The sequence below is a fragment of the Varanus komodoensis genome, unplaced genomic scaffold (genome assembly GCF_004798865.1).
Source record: "Varanus komodoensis strain SLA01 unplaced genomic scaffold, ASM479886v1 scaffold20_1, whole genome shotgun sequence".
Lineage (NCBI taxonomy): Eukaryota > Metazoa > Chordata > Lepidosauria > Squamata > Varanidae > Varanus > Varanus komodoensis.
Genome location: NW_025335587.1, coordinates 3950866 through 3970123, shown reverse-complemented (window position 1 = coordinate 3970123; position 19258 = coordinate 3950866). Strand labels below are relative to the sequence as shown.

Genomic DNA, 19258 nt, shown 5'->3' with positions numbered 1-19258 from the left:
CAATGGTGTTATTTTCAGACTTATTCCACAAGACAACAGAAGTGATAGGAGTGTATCAGAGCCTCTTTAACTTGTTTGAAACTCAGCTTGATCCATTCATCACAGAATCACATTAAAAATTAACCCATAGTAAGGTGTTGTATGGCAGAAGAGTTCACAAATAAGAGTTCTTGGAACTGCTGAGGGAAATAAAATTCCAAGCTGTTTTCAAATGATTAATTGAATGATTACTTGAGCGGAGGGCCAAACCAAATCTGTGCTTGCTTAAAAAAAATCCACACTATTCCCTATAAAGTGTGGGTGTAAAGTGGGGAGTTGGGGGAGTAACTTCATGCATCAAAATGAATGCACAGAGAATGGAACAAGGCCCTTCTTACCTTGCTACAATACACTGTTTTGAGCCATCTTTTCCCCCAGCTGGTTCTCTTCCAGCAGGGACAGGCTAGGGATAATCCAGCAGATCATAACAGGGTGAGATGCTGCATTATATAGTCTTTGACCTTGCTTCCCAACATTGTAAGCACCACTAAGCAAAGAGATCTGGGATTAGGATGGAAATCTAATTAGACACCTTGACATAAGCAAGCAATAGACCATTTTTCTTTAAATTATCTCTTCCAACCTAATCCCTCCATCACCTTTCCCTATACTTGCCACTATCACAGCTACTGGAAAAAAAATACCTTACATCACAAAGCAGTGCAAAGGAAGCAATATCTACTTCATCTCTTGATAATGAAATTCTCCTTGTTTGTACCATTAATGTTTGTACCATTATTTTCCAACGCAGATATTTTGTTTTGCATAATTTGTAGGAGATCTAATGGATTTTTGCAATTACTGAAATGGGCTCTTTCCCCCCTTCATAACCAAGCAAATTACACACAATTAAGTGTATTCTGTGGGAGCTCTTGGTGTGGGGGATGGATTTTCTTTTGCTAAGCAAAGTGTCCATTAATTGCTTGTAGTTAAGACACCTGGAAGTTTTCATTTGAATTGCTTCCTCTGGCTCAGCTCTAAGTCATGCATACAGAGATGGAGGGAGGGGGAAAGAATCCAGCCCAAGTTTGTAGCTCAGAAAAGCCTCATTTGTATGCAAATGCCACATGGTGACTCCCAGAGAAATTTTCAGTGTGTTGCAAAGGGGCTTAGTGCAACTCAGAAGCAAAATCCCTGCATACTTCACTGAAGTTTTGCTCTGTGTGTCCTTCTTAATATGTTCAAAACAAGACACATGATATTCTGAAATCTTACAGAGAATGAACTCAGGAGTCACGAGGAACCAAATAGCCCAGTAGGTCTGCAAGGGATTGCAATGCACATCAGTTGTTGATCCATTCCACCCTGTCTTTAACTGGAGCATTGGCATTTCTGCCCTTCTCCATTTGGTTGTATCATTACTTTCAGTCTTTATATGCAGTACTTTGCTGTTATTTTCCTCTGGATTTACACAGTGTTTCCCTCTTTACTATTTCATTGACCCACAATTCTTGGACTCCTCTAGTTAGATTTGCCACCTGGCTGCTTTCAGGCTTGAAAGAGATTTTTGACCATCTGGCCCCTTTTTCTTAGTCTCAACACTAGATGACAGGCATTATAAAATTTGCATACATTTCAATGAATTAATGTGAGCAAATAAGCCAGGGGTATTCTTCCCCTCTTGAAAAAGTACAGGAAGATGCAGCTTCAGACACATTTCAATGGCAACTTCTTGAGCTCCCAATTTGATTTTATAATGCAAAACTGAAATTACCTCTCCTTCATCCCCATGAAATCCCTGTGCACTCTTGTGAACATAAGGATGGCAGGAACCTCACTGGTCCTCCAAGGGTCCCTGTTGGGTTTGCAGGTAGCAGCACTGCTAGAAGCAGAAACAGTGAAACAAGGGCACTAGAAATGCCCTTTATCCATTTGGTGGCATCATTAGAATCTGCTTTGCTTCAAAACTTTTGCAGAGGTGTGGCACATGCATGGCAGATCTTGTGCTGTTGTTTGAGAAAGCAGAGGGAAATTAGCTCACTAACAAAGATTGAAACTAAACAACCATTTTATTTTTCCATAAAATGTTTAAAAAGCAAATAATTATTGATACCAACCCCATACTTATGAACCAGCAGCTTTTCCTAATCAGAGCAAGAGGTAGAAATGAGGAGTTATGATCCATATATCGGGAAGAGGAAGCATGCTAAGGAAATTGTAGGGTTTGAGGAGCTATATACAGTGGGTGCTTTGAGTTTCAGTGGTAAAGGCTGGTCCATGCAAGCTATACATCCACTTTTTCTGCAGTTGTTACTGTGGATCACGTAAAGCAGGGGTCTCAAACTCAACTTACCTGGGGGCCGCAGGAAGTAGAGTCTGGGTGAGGCTGGGCCGCATCAAGTGTTCCACCACTGCAGTGGTGGTGGGCCGCTCATCCCGTGGCCGGCCCGGGCACCGCCGGCACTTTGAAGGCCCCAGGGCCCCTCCCCCGTGCCCCGCCCCTCCCGGCAATTGGCCCGCGGGCTGCGAGTTTGAGACCCCTGACATAAAGGAAAGTGGTTGGAACAAACCCAAGCTAGGTGCAAATATCATATGCACAGTGAAGACCCATACAGTCCTTGAAAAGGAGATACGCTGCTGTGTCCTTGGAAGCAGTGGATGCAGGTGAAGATGGCAGAGGTGAACCTGACATATAAAAGAGAAAGTACAATAATGACAAGTGTACATATGTACGTAAAAGTAATGCAAATGCACGGGTGAACCCATCTGAGCTAACCCATCTTTTTCTCTAAAGTCTGTTCTTCTAGCGAGTTCCAGTGCAGTAACAAGACCTGCATAGCTACAATCTTCGTCTGTGATGGAGACGATGACTGTGGAGATGGCAGTGATGAGAGGAAGTGCCCTCCCCTCACTTGCAACCCCAATGAGTTCCAGTGCAACAACAGCTTGTGCATCCCGCAGATCTGGGTCTGTGACAGCCAGCCTGATTGTGAGGACCATTCAGATGAGTCAATGGAGAAGTGTGGCTACAAACTCAAGCCACAGGTCATGAGCACCTGTGCAGCTCATGAGTTCCGGTGTGGCAACGGAGAATGCATTCATCTCAATTGGAAGTGTGATGGAGATGAAGACTGCAAAGACAAGTCTGATGAGCAAGACTGCCGTGAGTATCTGCAGGGCACTGACTAGCATTTAGAATTCCGTCCCAAGTGCACTGCAAATGAGGCAACGTTCTTAGTAAGGCCAGGAGAGGTTATTGCTGGTGCATTAGGCTGTTATATGGCTAGCTGCGAATCATCCAAGATAATCAGGAAGCTGGTACAGTGGAAACATTTAGAATGGCTGAACCAAAGGGGAGAAAAACAAAGCAAAACTCCAAAACTACAACTTTGTGACAACGAAAATTTGATGGTGCAAATTGAGCTCAAGAGCTACAGGTCTAACTAAAGCATGTGCTGGTTGTTTTTATCTCTGTAATTGGCTAGTGAGTAATTGCTTAATTGGGCCAGCTAGCTAATTCACTTTAATTCCATCTGTAGAAAGCATGCTCAGTATACTGCAGTTTGAGAAGCTTTGATTGATAAAAATGTTTAAAAATATTAAAAATTGAAGGTCCTGTTGTGTAAGTAGTCAAGATGTTAAAGGCCTTCAGTTATTGAATAATGGATTTCTCTCTGGTTACCCTTGTGCTCTTTCACACATTGCTGCAATGTTCAGGGATGTCTCATCCATTTTTCAGGTGCTAAATAACTTAAGCTGCTCATCCACCCAGTCTGAGAGAGAGAGAAGGAAATGGAGAAAATGTTTCCCTGAAATATTCATTATCATGACACAGAAATGAAATGAAGTATTTATACTACAGTATGTGTAATCAGGGTGGCTGATAACAGCCATCTGTGGGCAGTTCTCACTTGTGATGACTGAGTCTATTTAGCTTCTTGCAATTTTCATGCAAAATTATGGAGAATTGTTAAACAACATGTGAATCAGGCAAATTCAGAGACTTGTCTTACTATTGTCTTACTTGTCTTACTACTCGGAGGAGGGCTTTCTCTGCAGTGGTGCCCAATCTATGGAATGCGCTCCCCAGAGAGGTCCGTCTGGCGCCGTCGTTATTTGTTTTTCGGCGCCAGGCGAAGACCTATTTATTTAAACGTTATTTTAATTGGTAATATTATTTGCTTATTTTATCTGGCCAGGGTGACTTATTTTATATTGTTAATTTGTTTTAATTTTATGTTGTGAGCCGCCCCGAGGCTTCGGCGAATGGGGCAGCATAGAAATGTTTTAATTAATTAATTAATATTGCTTATGCCAGAAGCTGCCATCTTTTCTTCCTTCCCAGCTCTGAAGATGAACCTGCATGTAGTGGCAAGGGACCCAGAGTGAACGATCTAGGATTTTTTAAAACTTCCTATGCATTTTGGTTTTAAATTAGGTGTTCAGAAAAAGCTACACGTATGCTAAATTATGTCTTATCCACCATGGGACATTTTGATGGCTTGAAGGCAAACATAATAAAGGCTAATTTTGACATGGGCTTGAGAATGAGCCATGTGCTCCCACATTCCCTCCTCACTTGCTTTCTCTGCTCCCTCCACTTGCTTGCCTTAATTGCATTTTTCCAGAATTGTTATACCACCATTTTCTGTGATATCTGTCTGAGAAATTGTGGTTTTAGTGCTCCCTAGAAAGAAGGATATCAAAGCATTATACAATCCTGTTTTACAGAGAATGCTCAAACCAGAGTCTTTAAGTTCAGATATCATAGTAAACTGTGGTTTAACAAGCTACGAAGAATTGAGTTGGAAGGGAAGGACTGTGTGGACATGTAGCTCATAATTAATTCAGGTAATCATGGTTCAACAAACTATCCGAACTGGGCCACAGTGGTCTTTTTGCTTTTTATCTGCAGAGTAATAACCATGATGGAATACATTCTCTTAAAACATTTTAGCAAGCAAAATCTGAAATTCTTCTTGCATGTTTATTCTTGGAGAAAAAAATGCTGACAGATTTTGTCTCAGCAAACATTAGACCTGTCCTCAGTTTTGCTACAAAACTTAATATATTAACATCCCCAAATCCATTTTTGTTTCTTCACTTCTATGCATTATACATAATAGAAGAATGTCAGTAGCAAGGCCAGCATTTGTAGCAAGGCCAGCATCTATCACTCATTGTCATAAGTGTTTTGGAAGAATGGAAGTGCATTAAGTTTTAGGGACGACAACAAGTGAAAATGCTTTGGCAGATAGACAAAGAGAGATTTGCATAAATAAACCCATCCTTGGTGGCTGATATTTCTTGATTCTATATAGGTACCTTAAATATGAGTTCAAATGCTTCAGAATGAGTTGTGGTACTAAAACCGTTTAGCATGCAGAATGATGCTGAGTTCCATTCCTGACATCACCTGCTAAATAATCAGAGGTGATGAGGCTGAAAGAAAGTTTGCTACGAGTACTAGAGAATAATCCCTGATTAAGGCAGACAGTGCTGTCCTGAAAAGACTCAGGATAAGGCAACTGTATATATCCCTTGACTTCTTAAGGGATACTGAATGATATATACAGAAGGTGCTTAAAGGTTTTGCTTTAAATACATGAAATAGCATATAATGTACTACAAGATTGCTGAGTGCGTCTATGGAAGAGGTGGGCAGGCACTTCAGCATAGATTGCATATGGGCAGCATGGGCTTGCAGGAAGTCAGATGTGTGCAGTGAGTCTCTGCAAGCAACCCCATCCAGGTGCACTTTTAACAGTTCCCATTTGTGCTACAAACTTGCATGCGCAACTTTGGACTAATTGCTCCAGATGCCTCCATATGGTGTCTTTTACCAGCTGGTAACTAAAGGAGTGAGCAGTCTACTAGGTGGGTTTATGTGGTTGATAAAGCACAAGGGATAGATAATTACTGAATCCTCAGCACTTGCATTCCTTGTTGATCAAGGAATGCAGAATTACCCTGCAGTATCCCATCCTTCCACACGTACTTTCACATTTTTCCTATGACTCTCTGACTGGGGTTTGGGCAAGTGGTGAGGGAAAAGAAGCACATGCCAGTCATGCAGAACCTTGTTTCCATAATCCAAGAGTACATGTTGTTGTATCATTTGAACCCAACATGAGTAGCTTCTAAACCACTCCAGAGCCTTAGAACAAGCCATGGGTTACAGGCAAATTTGGAGGCCTCCCAGTGCAACCCTTACCCAGTTCAAATGACATAGCAACCTGCAGCTGTGCAGGGAATTATGGAAGTGAGTAGGCACACAGCTTGCACAAACAGAGCAGGGAAAATAAGTCACCATGGCTTCTTTTCTTTCCCTCTTCATGTAAACCTCTTTCTTCGGGCTTGTACAAAATGGTAGTGATAGCCCCTTCAAAATGCACAAAATGTCAGAATGGAAAATGTCTGCAGATTTCTTGACTGGGAAATAAATTTTCCCCCTCCATTTACTTCTCAGTCATGAGATTTGCATATCTTTCCTAGTAAGAAAAATGCTAATTTGACATACAGTTTAAAAACAAACCAACCATCAGAGAGTGAAGCAAATGGGATATCACCACCAGTAGGACTTACAAATTCATAACCATAACCATTTCATAACTTTTTAGACCTGGTAGAGAATTGCAATAACCACAGCATTAAGTGCTCCAAAGAGGATGGAGAAGTGAATATGCACCCTTTCTGGAGTAGCTAAAAACCCAGACGAATGTAAAAAAATGTGGAGGACCCTGAGAACTGTCAGTTAAATGCTTAAAATCATCCAAAGGATTACATTATTAAGAGAAAGATCTTACCTCTCTCTCTCACACACACATTTACTTTTTACCCCATTACCACTGATTTTCAATTGACAGCTCAGCAACTGTGCAAGGGTATTCTGTCTCTCCAATTTCCATTTATATTACAAACTGTATTTTGTTCCCTTTGATAGCTGAAACTTTACAAGGACATCAAGTAGGCACGATTTCATTTATCTGACAGCTGTAAATGTGCACTGACACACCTCCATTATTGACCAATGTCAGCAAAAATTACACAACTGCACCATTTTCTGGGACAAAAAAACCCCTCTTGATATAGCCAAATTACTCATTTTTGAGGGTCTGGGGGGGAAACAGTAGTAAATGAATAGGGGTACTTATTGGAATGGGGAAGGCAAGATGAGATGGATTATGCTGTGAAGGATTCTGAGATACCAGCTTGGGGACCAAGGGGGAAGAAAGCAGAGAACAACACATGCTGAGCCTAAGCATTTGTTGGGCATTTCTTATAGGCTGGGTTAGCCTGTTGTGATGCTGCCCTCCCTCTCTATGGAAGTGTATCTGTGTTAAATTTCATTCAATACATTAAGTAATGAACAATCAACAGCATATAACTTAATAAACTAATAACACAAAAGTAAACAGCCAAGTACATTCAGTTGGGTTGCATTATGGGAAGCTTCAGAGTGCTTATTGGACTAGGGATTATTAAACTATCTCAAAGTGTCTTTCCATAGCGATCTTATTGCATTGTCATCTTTGTTAATATTACTGATAAAACTGTATTAGATTTGAGAAAATTGTCAGTAGTATAATGATCATTTTTTGAGTTTGTCCAGCTCTCGGTTATTTAGCTTTTCTTCTGGGCCATAGTCCACATTTAGTTATAACCAGTGCTTTTTTTTGTAAAAAAAAAAAAAAAGTGCCAGAACTCATGTCACCACTGGCAGTAAGCACTCAGCACGCGACCACACACACCAATTCCAAGCCGAGCAGCGAAGCAACGTCCCAAGCCAAGCAGCGCCCTCACTATCTCACTATCAGATACAGCAGGCACTATGTTAATGATGTTTGCTGCTGACCTGCTACACTGTTCAAAATCACTTCGTAAAATCCATTGGAAAAAAAGGTGTTGGAACGCCATTCCGGTGCGTTCTATGACAAAAAAAGCCCTGGTTGTAACAGAAATCATTGAGGAAAAATGTTTTTGTCTTCCCATTTTCCACTTATAGAAGACTTATGGTTCTTACATTAGACTAATATTGAACACTACCCATTGAATATAACCATTTAATTGTTACTTGCTTGCAATGATTCTGTTAGTGGATCAACTATTCTGCATGATGCCCAAGTGCTAACGAAGATTCATCGCACATGTTCAGTCCATGTTAATAGCCTCACAGGAACAAGCTAAATGGGTTGTTTATGTTGATATTGTGTCAGTGGGCTCTCATGGACAGATAAGAGCAGGATGTGTTCCATGGCTGATTGGAACCCACAATGGCAGATTCTGAAATATATATACTGCTGATTTTTTTATTAAATTAGTTTAGTCCCATTAACTTTAACAATGGTTGATTATTTAAGTTGAGGTAGACTGCTCCTGCCTGAAATGCAATGTTAAAATAGTGATTCCTCAAATTAGTTGCCTTTGGAAAGAAAATATGAGAGACATTCAGAACAACTTTTCTTATTGCAACTTCCGTTTGTTCTACTCCTTTGTACTCATATTGTATCTCAAAACACCTCCCCATGGGAACAGTGCAGCATGGAGCGGCAGCCTCAGTGCACTCACATATTTGCTTTTCAACATGTAAAGTAATCTGCAAACACAGATTTGTGTATGTGGTACTTTGGGGGACTCTGACAAATATGGGGAACACAGCATGTGCAGCCATTCTGCGGGGCCCAGCTTTGCTCAGTATACTGAGCCTGCATTTCTGTAGTGGGTTTGTCCCACATGATAGTCTGCATTTGCACCATATCGAGTCACCATGCCCTATGGTACCTGCTGGGTTAGTTCTTGTTGCTGCCTTGATAATTCCAGGGTACTGAAGACCCATCATTTCTGGTCTTAGGGACACTTCGTAAAATTGCCAAGGAGAGTCTGCCATAAGGCTCTGGGATCACATAAATTAGTGTCTGTGTCTCAGTGTTCCAGCTACTCAATGGTAATGATTTTCTGTCATTTAGAATGGGGACCTGGTTCCCCATGGGGAAAGCAGTCAAGTGAATGCTTTCAGATACATTTATTCAGGGATGCTGCAATAGTAAGCTTTGACATTCAGTTCTGAAGGTGCTGTCTTTGTACCCTCTAAATTTTTCTCTTTTTGTACTGACAAGATTAAAACTCACAGCTACAATGAATCCTGCTGAGTAAAAGACCCAGAATGAAAGGGGTGGGAGAAAGCCAGAATGCAAAAGGCTATCTACACAACAGGGAAAGTTGTTATCAACCGGGCCTACCCGAAATTATACAATGGCCTTTCTCAACTTGGCACCTTCCTGATATATTGGACTGCAACCCCACAATTTCTATGCAGCACCATTGCCCTCCTCGCCAAGGAAGAAACACTGTAGCACACTTTTCAGAATTAAGTGCCGTATCCTGTAGCACATCTGTTCGAAATAGCAAAACATGTAATGGTCACAGTGTTCTCTTTCATTCTTCTCTTTTCAAGCCTTGGTGACCTGCAGACCTGACGAGTTCCAGTGTGGCGATGGGACCTGCATCCATGGAGCCAAACAGTGCAACAAGGTGCATGACTGCCCCGACAATAGTGATGAAGCCGGCTGTGTCAATGGTAGGTATGATCAGTTCCCTGGGAGGGTGTGACAGAAACCATGGTTCAAAGCAACTGGGATGCAAGCGGTGGCATCTCGCCCACCTTCTGGCACCACTGTTTGGTTGCTTCTCATTGTTGAACTTTTTGAACACTCCAGAATTAGGCTTCTTGGGGGAATACCCATGTAACTTTAGCAGGCATTACTCTTTGACAAATCTCTTGTCATATGTTGCAACTAAATATCTGTTGCTTAACTCCATCTCATTTCTTCTAAATTAAACCCTCTTGCATCTTAATGTCCTGTCTTCATTTTCATGCGCCTAACTTAACTTCACCTGCTTTCCTTCCCTTGCCTGACACAACAGAAGCGGCGTGCGAGAGTCCCGGCAAGTTTCAGTGTAAGAGTGGAGAGTGCATAGAGGAAGTCAAGGTGTGCGATTCACACAGGGACTGCAGGGACTGGTCTGATGAGCCGCTAAAAGCATGTGGTACAGTACATTCCTCTTCTTGTTTCTTCCTTCAATTCCTCCCATTATGTTCAAGCCTGTCAGAACAGAGCATGTGACTGCTAGTGCCGCTCCCTATTAGTTTTTCTGTTCACCTTGACTCTATAACTATTGCACAGGCGTACAAAGAACTGGAATCTGCTGCCCTGAATAGCAGGTTTTGCATAGTTCTATGTGAAGGCCTCATTATACAAGGAAATAAATCAAGGCTGATGATCTTATCACAGGATCAGAAATTCCTCATCTCCTGGCCTCCTGCTGATATGATTTCTTTGTTGTGATGGTTACTGTTGTGTGTGTCTAAAGTCTGTGTACTCAGTCACAAGGTAGATGTTCCCTCTGTTCTTAAAAATATGCAGGCCAGTTCAGATTTACTCACATAGTAACCGCATTCAGGTGATGGGGTGGGGGCACATGCCCTACCCTCTGGCCAACAGATAATGTGACATACAACGTCGGAACCACATACAAGGGAATGGTTTATGCAAACACATTGCACGCGCAGGCACACACACATGCTACATAGTCAGACACGCATATCAATGGACATTTGTATCGTGTATGATGTTATCAGGGAAGGAGGTTTGCCGGCTATGAGTGTCAGCACCAGGTAAGTGTACTTGGGACAATACAAAATGCATTGCTAGTGAAATTCCTCTTTACTATGTTTTGATTTTACCCAGCAAGGCGAGTTTGAAAGAAAAAACAGCTAGGATGGTATTTTCCCATAAAAATGAACTGATCCTGTGTCATTAGAGCACTCACTGAGTGATGAGACATTGGACAAGTGTCATTAAGGCAATTATGCATGACTTAGGGGTTTATTTGAAATAGCAGCAGCTTGAATAGCAGAAGTAAAGAAACCAAAACAGATTTATTGAATGATATCTACCAACAGAGGTTATTTTCTGTTGATGTGTTTATTTCTGTTTGTGCAGTCATGAATTGTGCATAGTGTGTTACCTCAGACAGGAAGTGTAAAAAAACCCTCAATGAGCAGCAAAGATCCCTTTTCTAGAAAACCAAACAAAGGCATTCTTGTTGATCTGAACAGACTGAGCTGTTAGACGGATGAGCATGCTCTTGAGCATCTGTTCCTTTGAGTGTATTTTCAAAAAGATGTTTGAACAGATTTAAGAAAATATATATGTGTGTATATATTTCCCTTCTGTTTCTTGGTCCTGTTTTCTACCTCCTTATCATATTTTCTGTTTCTGGGCAACGGCAAGTCTGCCTTACTAGGCTGTTCTTGAGATTACCATAGCACAGAGATCATGAACCTGTGGCCCACTGGGTATTGACGGACTATACCTCCCATCCTCCTTGACTATTGGCCATGCTGACTGGGGCTGTTTTTTATTTGGAGCCCAAGTACATGTGGATGGCCACAGGATCCTAGGCTTGCCTTTGGATTCCCTGCGATGTTGGGCTGGATTAACATAGTGAATCAACTATGGCCCAGACAAGACAGAGATGTTGATAGTGAATGTTGTTCCTGTTTAGTAGTTGAATGTACTACTTGTTCTGAATTGGGTCACACTCTACCTTTAAAGGATCAAGCATACATTTGGAAGATACTCTCATTTTGGGCTCAGGGCCTGGATGCCAAGGTTGGCCACTGACACCCAGAATCCCTTTTGTCAGGCTTAGCTGTACTCTCCTCCTGAGGGACAGGGCCCTGTACCTGGGAGGCCTCTCTATTGGTCCATTGTAATGCTTCCTGCGTTGCATGGTCCTTAATAACACTTCAGAAATGTCATTTAGTCCAGCTTGATCACACACTGATACTATACAACTTGGCATGCTGTGCCACAAAGCCCCACTGTAAACAACAGTAACAATTAATATATGGAAGACCTTCTTCAAGTTCCAGCAACCTTCAGTAATGTCTCAGTATTCATATGGCCTAATTTGCTCATGGCCAGCATAGGGAACAGATCCAGGCAAGATCAATACAAACGATGAAAGGCAGCCAGCAAACACCAGCATGATATAGACAGCTATTCTGGCCTCTAAATTTGCTGCTGTCAGTAATGTTCTGACTGTGGCATATCTTCTCGGAACTGGTGAGCTTGTTGGCAGTGTTTTCCATTTGTTAAATTTTCTGCCAAGGTTTCTCACTCACCCAATAAATAAGCATCCAGGAACATAAAGAGGAGGTATTTTTTGGAAATGCATCTTCAGCTTTTTTTCTTGAGTTTGATTTTTGAATGCTATATAATCCCAAGGTATGCAGATTTTACCCAGGATTCCAATATTTACCTGGAGAATAAATCTCACACCAGGAAGAAAACATTGTTCTTCACTTTCTGTAGGTTATGACAAATGAAATGGTGTTTAGGGCATGGCAATGACCTCCTTCAACCCCCATGGCAGTTTAAAGTCGCCTGGATGAAACTGTATTGATTTTTTTAAATTTCAGCTTCTGCCAGTGGGGGAACAAATGATCCAGTCTTTGTTCGTGCAAGTTGTCAAGGCTAGAAAAGATTATTAGTAGCAAGGTGTGTAGAAATGCATACTCCCGCATTTCTCTTGAAATGAAATAAATGATATAGCTTAGCTTAATTAACATTCTTAATTTTGGTTACAAACCATGGGGCATTAGGTGTCAGTACTGGCCAGCAATAGATAAGATCATATGGGTGGAGTCCAGAGTTTTCCTGTGGAAAGAACATTCTTTGGTCTTCCAGACCAGCATTTTTCACATTTTTTAACATACAAGAGTAACAAAGGGTGAGGTAGAGGAAAGGAATCAGCATTCAGCCCTCAAACAGTGATCAAATATCATTAATTAAAGCAAAACAATTGTTTCTTGGTGAGCACAGCTGTCTATAAAAGCTGATTGGATACAGTGTACATGCCCATATGTTGTTGATTAGAGGTTGATAGTAGTCCCTTAGTCCATTGGTATATCAGGGGACAGAAATATCCATGCCATGAGTTGTGGTAACACAGAAAAGAGGGAGGTTGGGACCCACCACCATCCATGGGACATCCAGCTCTGATGGAGTGCTAGGAAGTAGCCCCTTAAGATGATAGTAGGGAAGTAGCCCCATAGGACAATATTAGGGAAAGTGTGGCACTCCAGGTGCAGCTGGACTGCAACTTCCATCAGCCCTTGCCAGCATAGCCAATGAAGAAGGATGATAGGAGTTGTAGTCAGCAGCATCTAGGTAGGCTATGTGTTGCTCACAGGCAACAATACACCAAGGTATCCTATCCTTGGCAATGCTAATAATAATTTAACACATTTTTCTTAGGAGCAGCTGGGATTGCTATGAAAACTATTTCATCTCCTGTATTTCAACCTGTATGCATCTCAGACCCCTCCTGTGCTTTGTGTTTGGAGTTTTTGGACAGGTTACTTGTCTGTTGCCACATGTCCCCATGGCAGCCATTTTGTGGTGGTGCCTGGAGCAGTTTCTCAAATTGCAAAACGTCCCTATGGTCCACAAAGGAGTATCTATCCCTGCCTTGGAATACACAACAGATTTTGGATCTTGCTTTTGCTAGGCAAACATGGATGGAAGTTTGTGTATGTCTTCAGTCACAAGCAGGTGTGATGAAGATAAGCTTGTGGTGATGCTGTTGTTGACCCCGAGCCAACGCTGGCTGCATCTTTCAGTGGTACCTTTTAAAACACCCTGCATGAAGGCTGTTTTTTCTTGAGCAAGCCCCGTAGGAGCCATTTAGGTAGTACCTATAAAAGATGAGTCCATTAAATGGATTTTCCAGTGGAATCAGATGGAAGGGGTGACCAGATCCCTTGGAGAGAATCCTAGACAGTAGATCCTGCCCAGCTGGTTGGGTCACTTTAGACCTTTCCGCAGCTTTAGATAAATGCAGTTAGGATACACATTTGAAAGGCACCTGTGTTATTTGTACATCAGCATACCTTTGTATGTGGTTTAAATTATTGCAAGCCTCCCTGAGTCAGAAGATGTGTATAAATAAGTTTTAAAAATTAAATCTGATACAGATTTGCACTATTCCAAGGAAAAGCAAAGTAAGTCAAAGCTGTATTAGGTCCTCTTTAAAAAAATTCAAATTGCTGCTCCTAGGAATAGAGAGAGAGATTTGCTGGATGTTTCTGTGTAGGTGCAATTATACTGAAGAATTACCTTGAGTGATCCCTTGGAATCATTGTGTACATTTGCCGCTTTAGCTTTTAAAACCAACAACTTGGTAATCTTAGGAGTTGGAACATTTGTCTAGTCAAAATAATCATTATCTCTCTCCTAGGGATAAATGAATGTGCACTCAACAATGGCGGTTGCTCCCACATTTGCAGAGACCTGAAGATTGGCTATGCCTGTGAATGTCCTCCTGGATATAAACTTCTGGATAAGAAAACATGTGGAGGTAATATGCGTGGAAACAGAGCCCTTTGTTTTTAATTACAGAGGCACATAATTACAGTCAGTCCAGACTCACTTCTTGTCATGATGCCTTGATTTCAAGTTATTGATGCCATTGAAACTCTTCTTGCAGACATTGATGAATGTGAGAATCCTGATGCTTGCAGCCAAATCTGCATTAACTACAAAGGGGACTATAAATGTGAATGCTATGAGGGTTATGAGATGGACACCCTATCCAAAAACTGCAAAGCTGTAGGTAAGAAAATGCTGAAATGCACTTTCCATCATCTTTACACTGCATGGTCCTGAGAAAGGCAAAGCATGTTTGAGGACTGAAAGACTCCAATGAAAGAGAGACAAAATTAGAAGCTGAAAAGCTAGTCAGTAGGTAGGCAGCATTCCAGTGATTATATAACTGAGGATGTTCTCACAGTATGTGTAATGATTGACCTATCAGAGGTTTAGAGGTAAGTTCAGAAAGTAAGTCTTTCAGTTAGTATTTGTAAATATTCAGTTGAATTGAGTAGATACACATAAAATAAAGCAATTGTTATAAAATAAAACCTTCTAGTTAATTTAGTCCTCCTCATCTTCCTTGCTTGTTTTGGAGTGAGAAACCTCAACCCTACAAGACAAATCTGGCCCTCCCAGTCTGCCTCTCCATGGTTTCCCAGTTGGGGAAGCCATACACCTGGATTTTAATAGATGAATTTTATTATTTGGGGGTTGTTCTCAATATTAAATGCCGCTCCCCCATATGTGGAAAGTGACTCTTCCGTCTTCCAGATTAGAAAGACAAATGTAAATTGACACTCGGTTATAGAAGACGTGACTTGGAGGTGTTGGTAATGAAAGCAGCCAGTACAGATCTTTCCTTCTCTTACAGCCAGCTTCAGAGAATCTCAAAGCTGTTATTTTCCTCCTTGTTCAGACTTGCCCTTATAATAAAGATACAGAAACAAATCTAACTCTAGGCCCAAAAGCTGTTTTATTCCTTAAGCTGCATAAAAATAAAAGTGACTTGCAGGATTCTGTTCCATGGCAGGGAAGAGTCCATACCTCATCTTCACGAACCGTCACGAAGTACGCAAGATTGACTTGGTGAAACGAGACTACTCTCGCATTATCCCCATGCTGAAGAATGTGGTTGCTTTGGATGTGGAGGTGGCAACCAACAGAATATACTGGTGTGATTTATTCTACAGAAAGATATACAGGTGGGAGTGTGTCACTTGACTGTGACATCCTATTATGGCAACTTCATTGCATGTCTGTCAATACCCAGGGGCATCAGAAATTCCCTTGTTGAAATGTGCGTCTTTGGGGGCGATCTACTTCAAGCAAAACTGACCATCTCTTTTCTGCACTTGGATCTGAATTTCATTGCTCCCCCTGCATCACCAGTGGTCCCTTATGCTGTCCTTTCTGGTGATCATCTGAGACAGGTTTTTAGGAAGGGTAACTTCAAAAATTAACCAGTCAGAGAAAAGAAAGTATTTTGCAAGCAATGGCCAGTTAGTTACACTCAAACATTAAACATTGAATGAGACTTGTGGACCCTACAAAAAAGAAAAAGTGAGCAGAAAGATGGAAGTCAGTTGCAGCAGGTATAAGTAACAGGCAAAGATGGGATCTGAACATGAATACTTGACAGCCAGTGTGGTGTAGTGGTTAAGAATGCAGAGCTGGGACTTAAGCTATCTGGGTTCTAGTTTCCCCTCGGCTGTGGAACTCACTGGGTGACTTTGGGTCAGTCACAGACTCTCAGTCCAACCTACCTCACAGGGCTGTTGTTGTGAGGATAAGATTGAGAGGAGGAAAAATATGTAAGCTGCCAGGAGTTCTTTGCAAAGAAAAAAAGCAGAACATTAATATAATAAAATATTAATAATTTTAACTTCTCCTAGGGTTTATTGGCTGCTAATATGTTTCAGTCTTAGGATCTGAGCTTCTGTCACTGTCAAGAGTTTACTTCTCGATGACTGCCAACTGTGGAAGTTTTGCTCTGAGCCATTTGCTCATCTTTCTTTTGGTTCAGGGTATTTGTAAAACTTTACTCTAGCACCATGTTTGAACAAATCAGTTCCCTTCCTTTCAGCTTTCTTCATGGTACAGCAGTCACACCCATACAAAATGATAAAAAATACAATAATGTGGATGATCCTGGGGATGGTGTTTAATGAAATGTCCTTAACTTGATAATTTTTTTGAGTTCATTCATCCCTTCCAAGCTTCAGCCTTTTTCAAATTTCTTGACTGCAGCTTCCATTTGAATTGATGATTGAGCAAAGGTATGCAAAATCTACCACAGTTTCAATTTTTCATTGTTGACATTAAAGTTCTGTCATTTTTCTGCAGTCATGATTTTTGGTGATGTTCTGAATTGTTCCTCTTTTGTGCCTTCTTCTTTCACTTTCATCAGGAGCTGTTTCATTTCATTGCTGCTTTCTGCCAATAATATGGTATCATCTGCATATCTTAAATTACTGATGTACCTTCTGCCGATTTTCACTCCTCCTTTCTCTGATGTTAATCCATCTTTCCTTATGATATGTTTTGTGTACAGATTGAACAGATAGAGAGATAAAATACACCCTTATCTGACATCTTTGCCTATAGGAAACCATTATGTTTCTCCATATCTTGTCCTAACAGTTTTCTTTTCCATACATAGCTTCGTGTGAGCTGCACAAAGGCTCTGCTGTAGTCCATAAACCATAAATTGATCTTCTGAGATTCTTTGGTCACTCCAGTAGTATATTTGCAATATACTACTGAGTGCCTCTTCCTTTTCAGAGTCCAGCTTGAACATTAGGCATTTCTCACTCCATATATGGTAATATTCTTTGTTGCAACACCTTGAGCATCACTTTGCTTGCATGGGGAATCAGTGTGGTGGTCCTATAATTTCTGCACCACTTGGCATCTCCTTTCTTGTGAACTTGAAGATGTATCAAACTTTTCCCATTTTTTCCAAAATTGTTGGCATATTTTTGTTAGGATTTGGACAGAATCAGCCTCTGCAGCTTGAAATAATTCTGTTGGTAGCCTCTCTAAGTGCTTTATTCCTCCAAAGTGCTTTCCAAGCAGCTGACACTTTGCTTTCTAATACTGCAGGTTCTTCCTCACAGATCCTCTTCAAAGATATCTAATCAACCTTTTATTTATTTTGTGTCGTTCTTCCATGTATTCACACCTTTTTATTTTATTCTGGTCAGATAGTATGTTACCCTATTGGTCCTTCAGCATACTTAATTTGGGTTTGAATTTCCCTTTGATTTCTTCAATCCTTTGGAAAAGGTATCTTCTTCTTCTTCCTTTTTCCCCCTATTTCTTTATACTGGCCATTGTAATAGTTCTTCTAGACTTTACATAAGAGTTGCTGAAAAGTTGCATTCAGGATTCTGTTTTTATTTCTGTCACTGTTTACTTTGGTTCTCACCTATCCTGCACAACTATAAATTGTATTTTGACACTATGCTTTTGTTAGTGTTCTTTTTCAGCTTTACTCTATTTTTGATATTAATTGTTCTGCTCCTGGTCTTTTTTTTTTTTTTTTTTTTGGTGGGGGGCAGTGAGAATCCACTTTCTCCATTTTCTTCTTACAATTACACAGTCTATTTGATTTCTAAATTGGCCATCTGTTGATGTCCATGATTGGTTAGTTGTCTGATTGGTTGCCTGGAGTATGTATGTTTAATAAACAGATGGTTGGCTTCACAGAATTTGGTGTCTTAGCAATTTCTTCTTGGATGCTTGCATAAGACTTTTTGATTTCTTCTTCAGCATCTGTTGTTGGAACATAGACTTGAATGATCCTGTTGATAGGTTTTCTGGAAATTCGGATTTATCTTATTTGGTTGGATTTAGCATGATAGCCCATTTCTGCCTGTGCTACATCTTGTCTCAGTATCAGAACCACTCAATTTCTTCCATGTTTGTCAATCCCAGGGCAAATTACGCTTGTGTTTGTCTGAGTGCAGATGTCCAATTCCAGTCCACTTTAGTTCACTCACACCAAGTACTGTAATGGTTAACCATCCAATTTTTTGCTTTATAGTTTCCAGTTGGCCTTGATTCATACTTGCCACATTCCATCTTCCACTTCCATGTGTTGTGCAGCATCAGACTTGTCCCTCTGTTCAGGTCTGCCACAAGTCTTTCTTTCTGCTTTGATCTAGTTGTGTTATTAGTGACAGCACTATCCGTACTTGTCCTTTGCTGTTCTGCAGTAGCTCAATGAGTGCCTTCTGACCAGGAGGTCTCATCTTCTGGCACTACCTCTTGTTTCATTTCAAATTGTTTCATCAGAGGGTTTACAATGTAAGCAGTATTCAGAAGTGGTTTACCACTGCTGCTTTCTGCATAGTACTAACAAGAGTTAGCTATTGCCATTGTCTGTGAAAGATCTTCTGCAAGTATTACTGTTGACTAGCACCTCTGCCCAGTAGCTCCTCTTCAGGAGTTTCTTCACCACCATCACCATAAGAGAGAACCTTTCTCTTCCACCTCTGTAGGAGGGTTGGTGCATCTTATCCTGGTGTCCCATTTGCCAATTCTGCCATGGGTGACCCTGGTAAGAGAGTTTGGCCTCCTGACAAGATCGCTCTCAGCTTCTCTGACCCTCTCGACCCCTTCTCCAAAATAAGGCGTGGCTACACAAGGGAGACTCAGCTTGTTTCATTATTGGGTTGTAAACCACCTTCACACATGAGCGGGCTTTAGGAACTCCTCCAGTGTTTACCCCACACGCAATTATTACTTGCATGAGGACAACAAGTTAACAGGCTACTGTTCCTGACAACTTGGACATTACTTCTTGCAGGAATTAGAATGCGGGCATATGTTCTTGC

The 19258-nt window shown here is 41.1% G+C and overlaps 1 protein-coding gene across 1 annotated transcript in view; it reads left to right on the top strand.

Moving 5' to 3' along the window:
- LRP8 (LDL receptor related protein 8) overlaps positions 1-19258 on the top strand; it is a 224408-nt gene that overhangs the window by 191283 nt on the left and 13867 nt on the right. The window contains exons 5-9 of the mRNA XM_044430436.1: positions 2774-3142; positions 9434-9556; positions 14287-14406; positions 14536-14661; positions 15433-15622. Coding sequence (XP_044286371.1) covers positions 2774-3142; positions 9434-9556; positions 14287-14406; positions 14536-14661; positions 15433-15622 — 928 coding nt within the window. The remainder of the gene's footprint in view (positions 1-2773; positions 3143-9433; positions 9557-14286; positions 14407-14535; positions 14662-15432; positions 15623-19258) is intronic.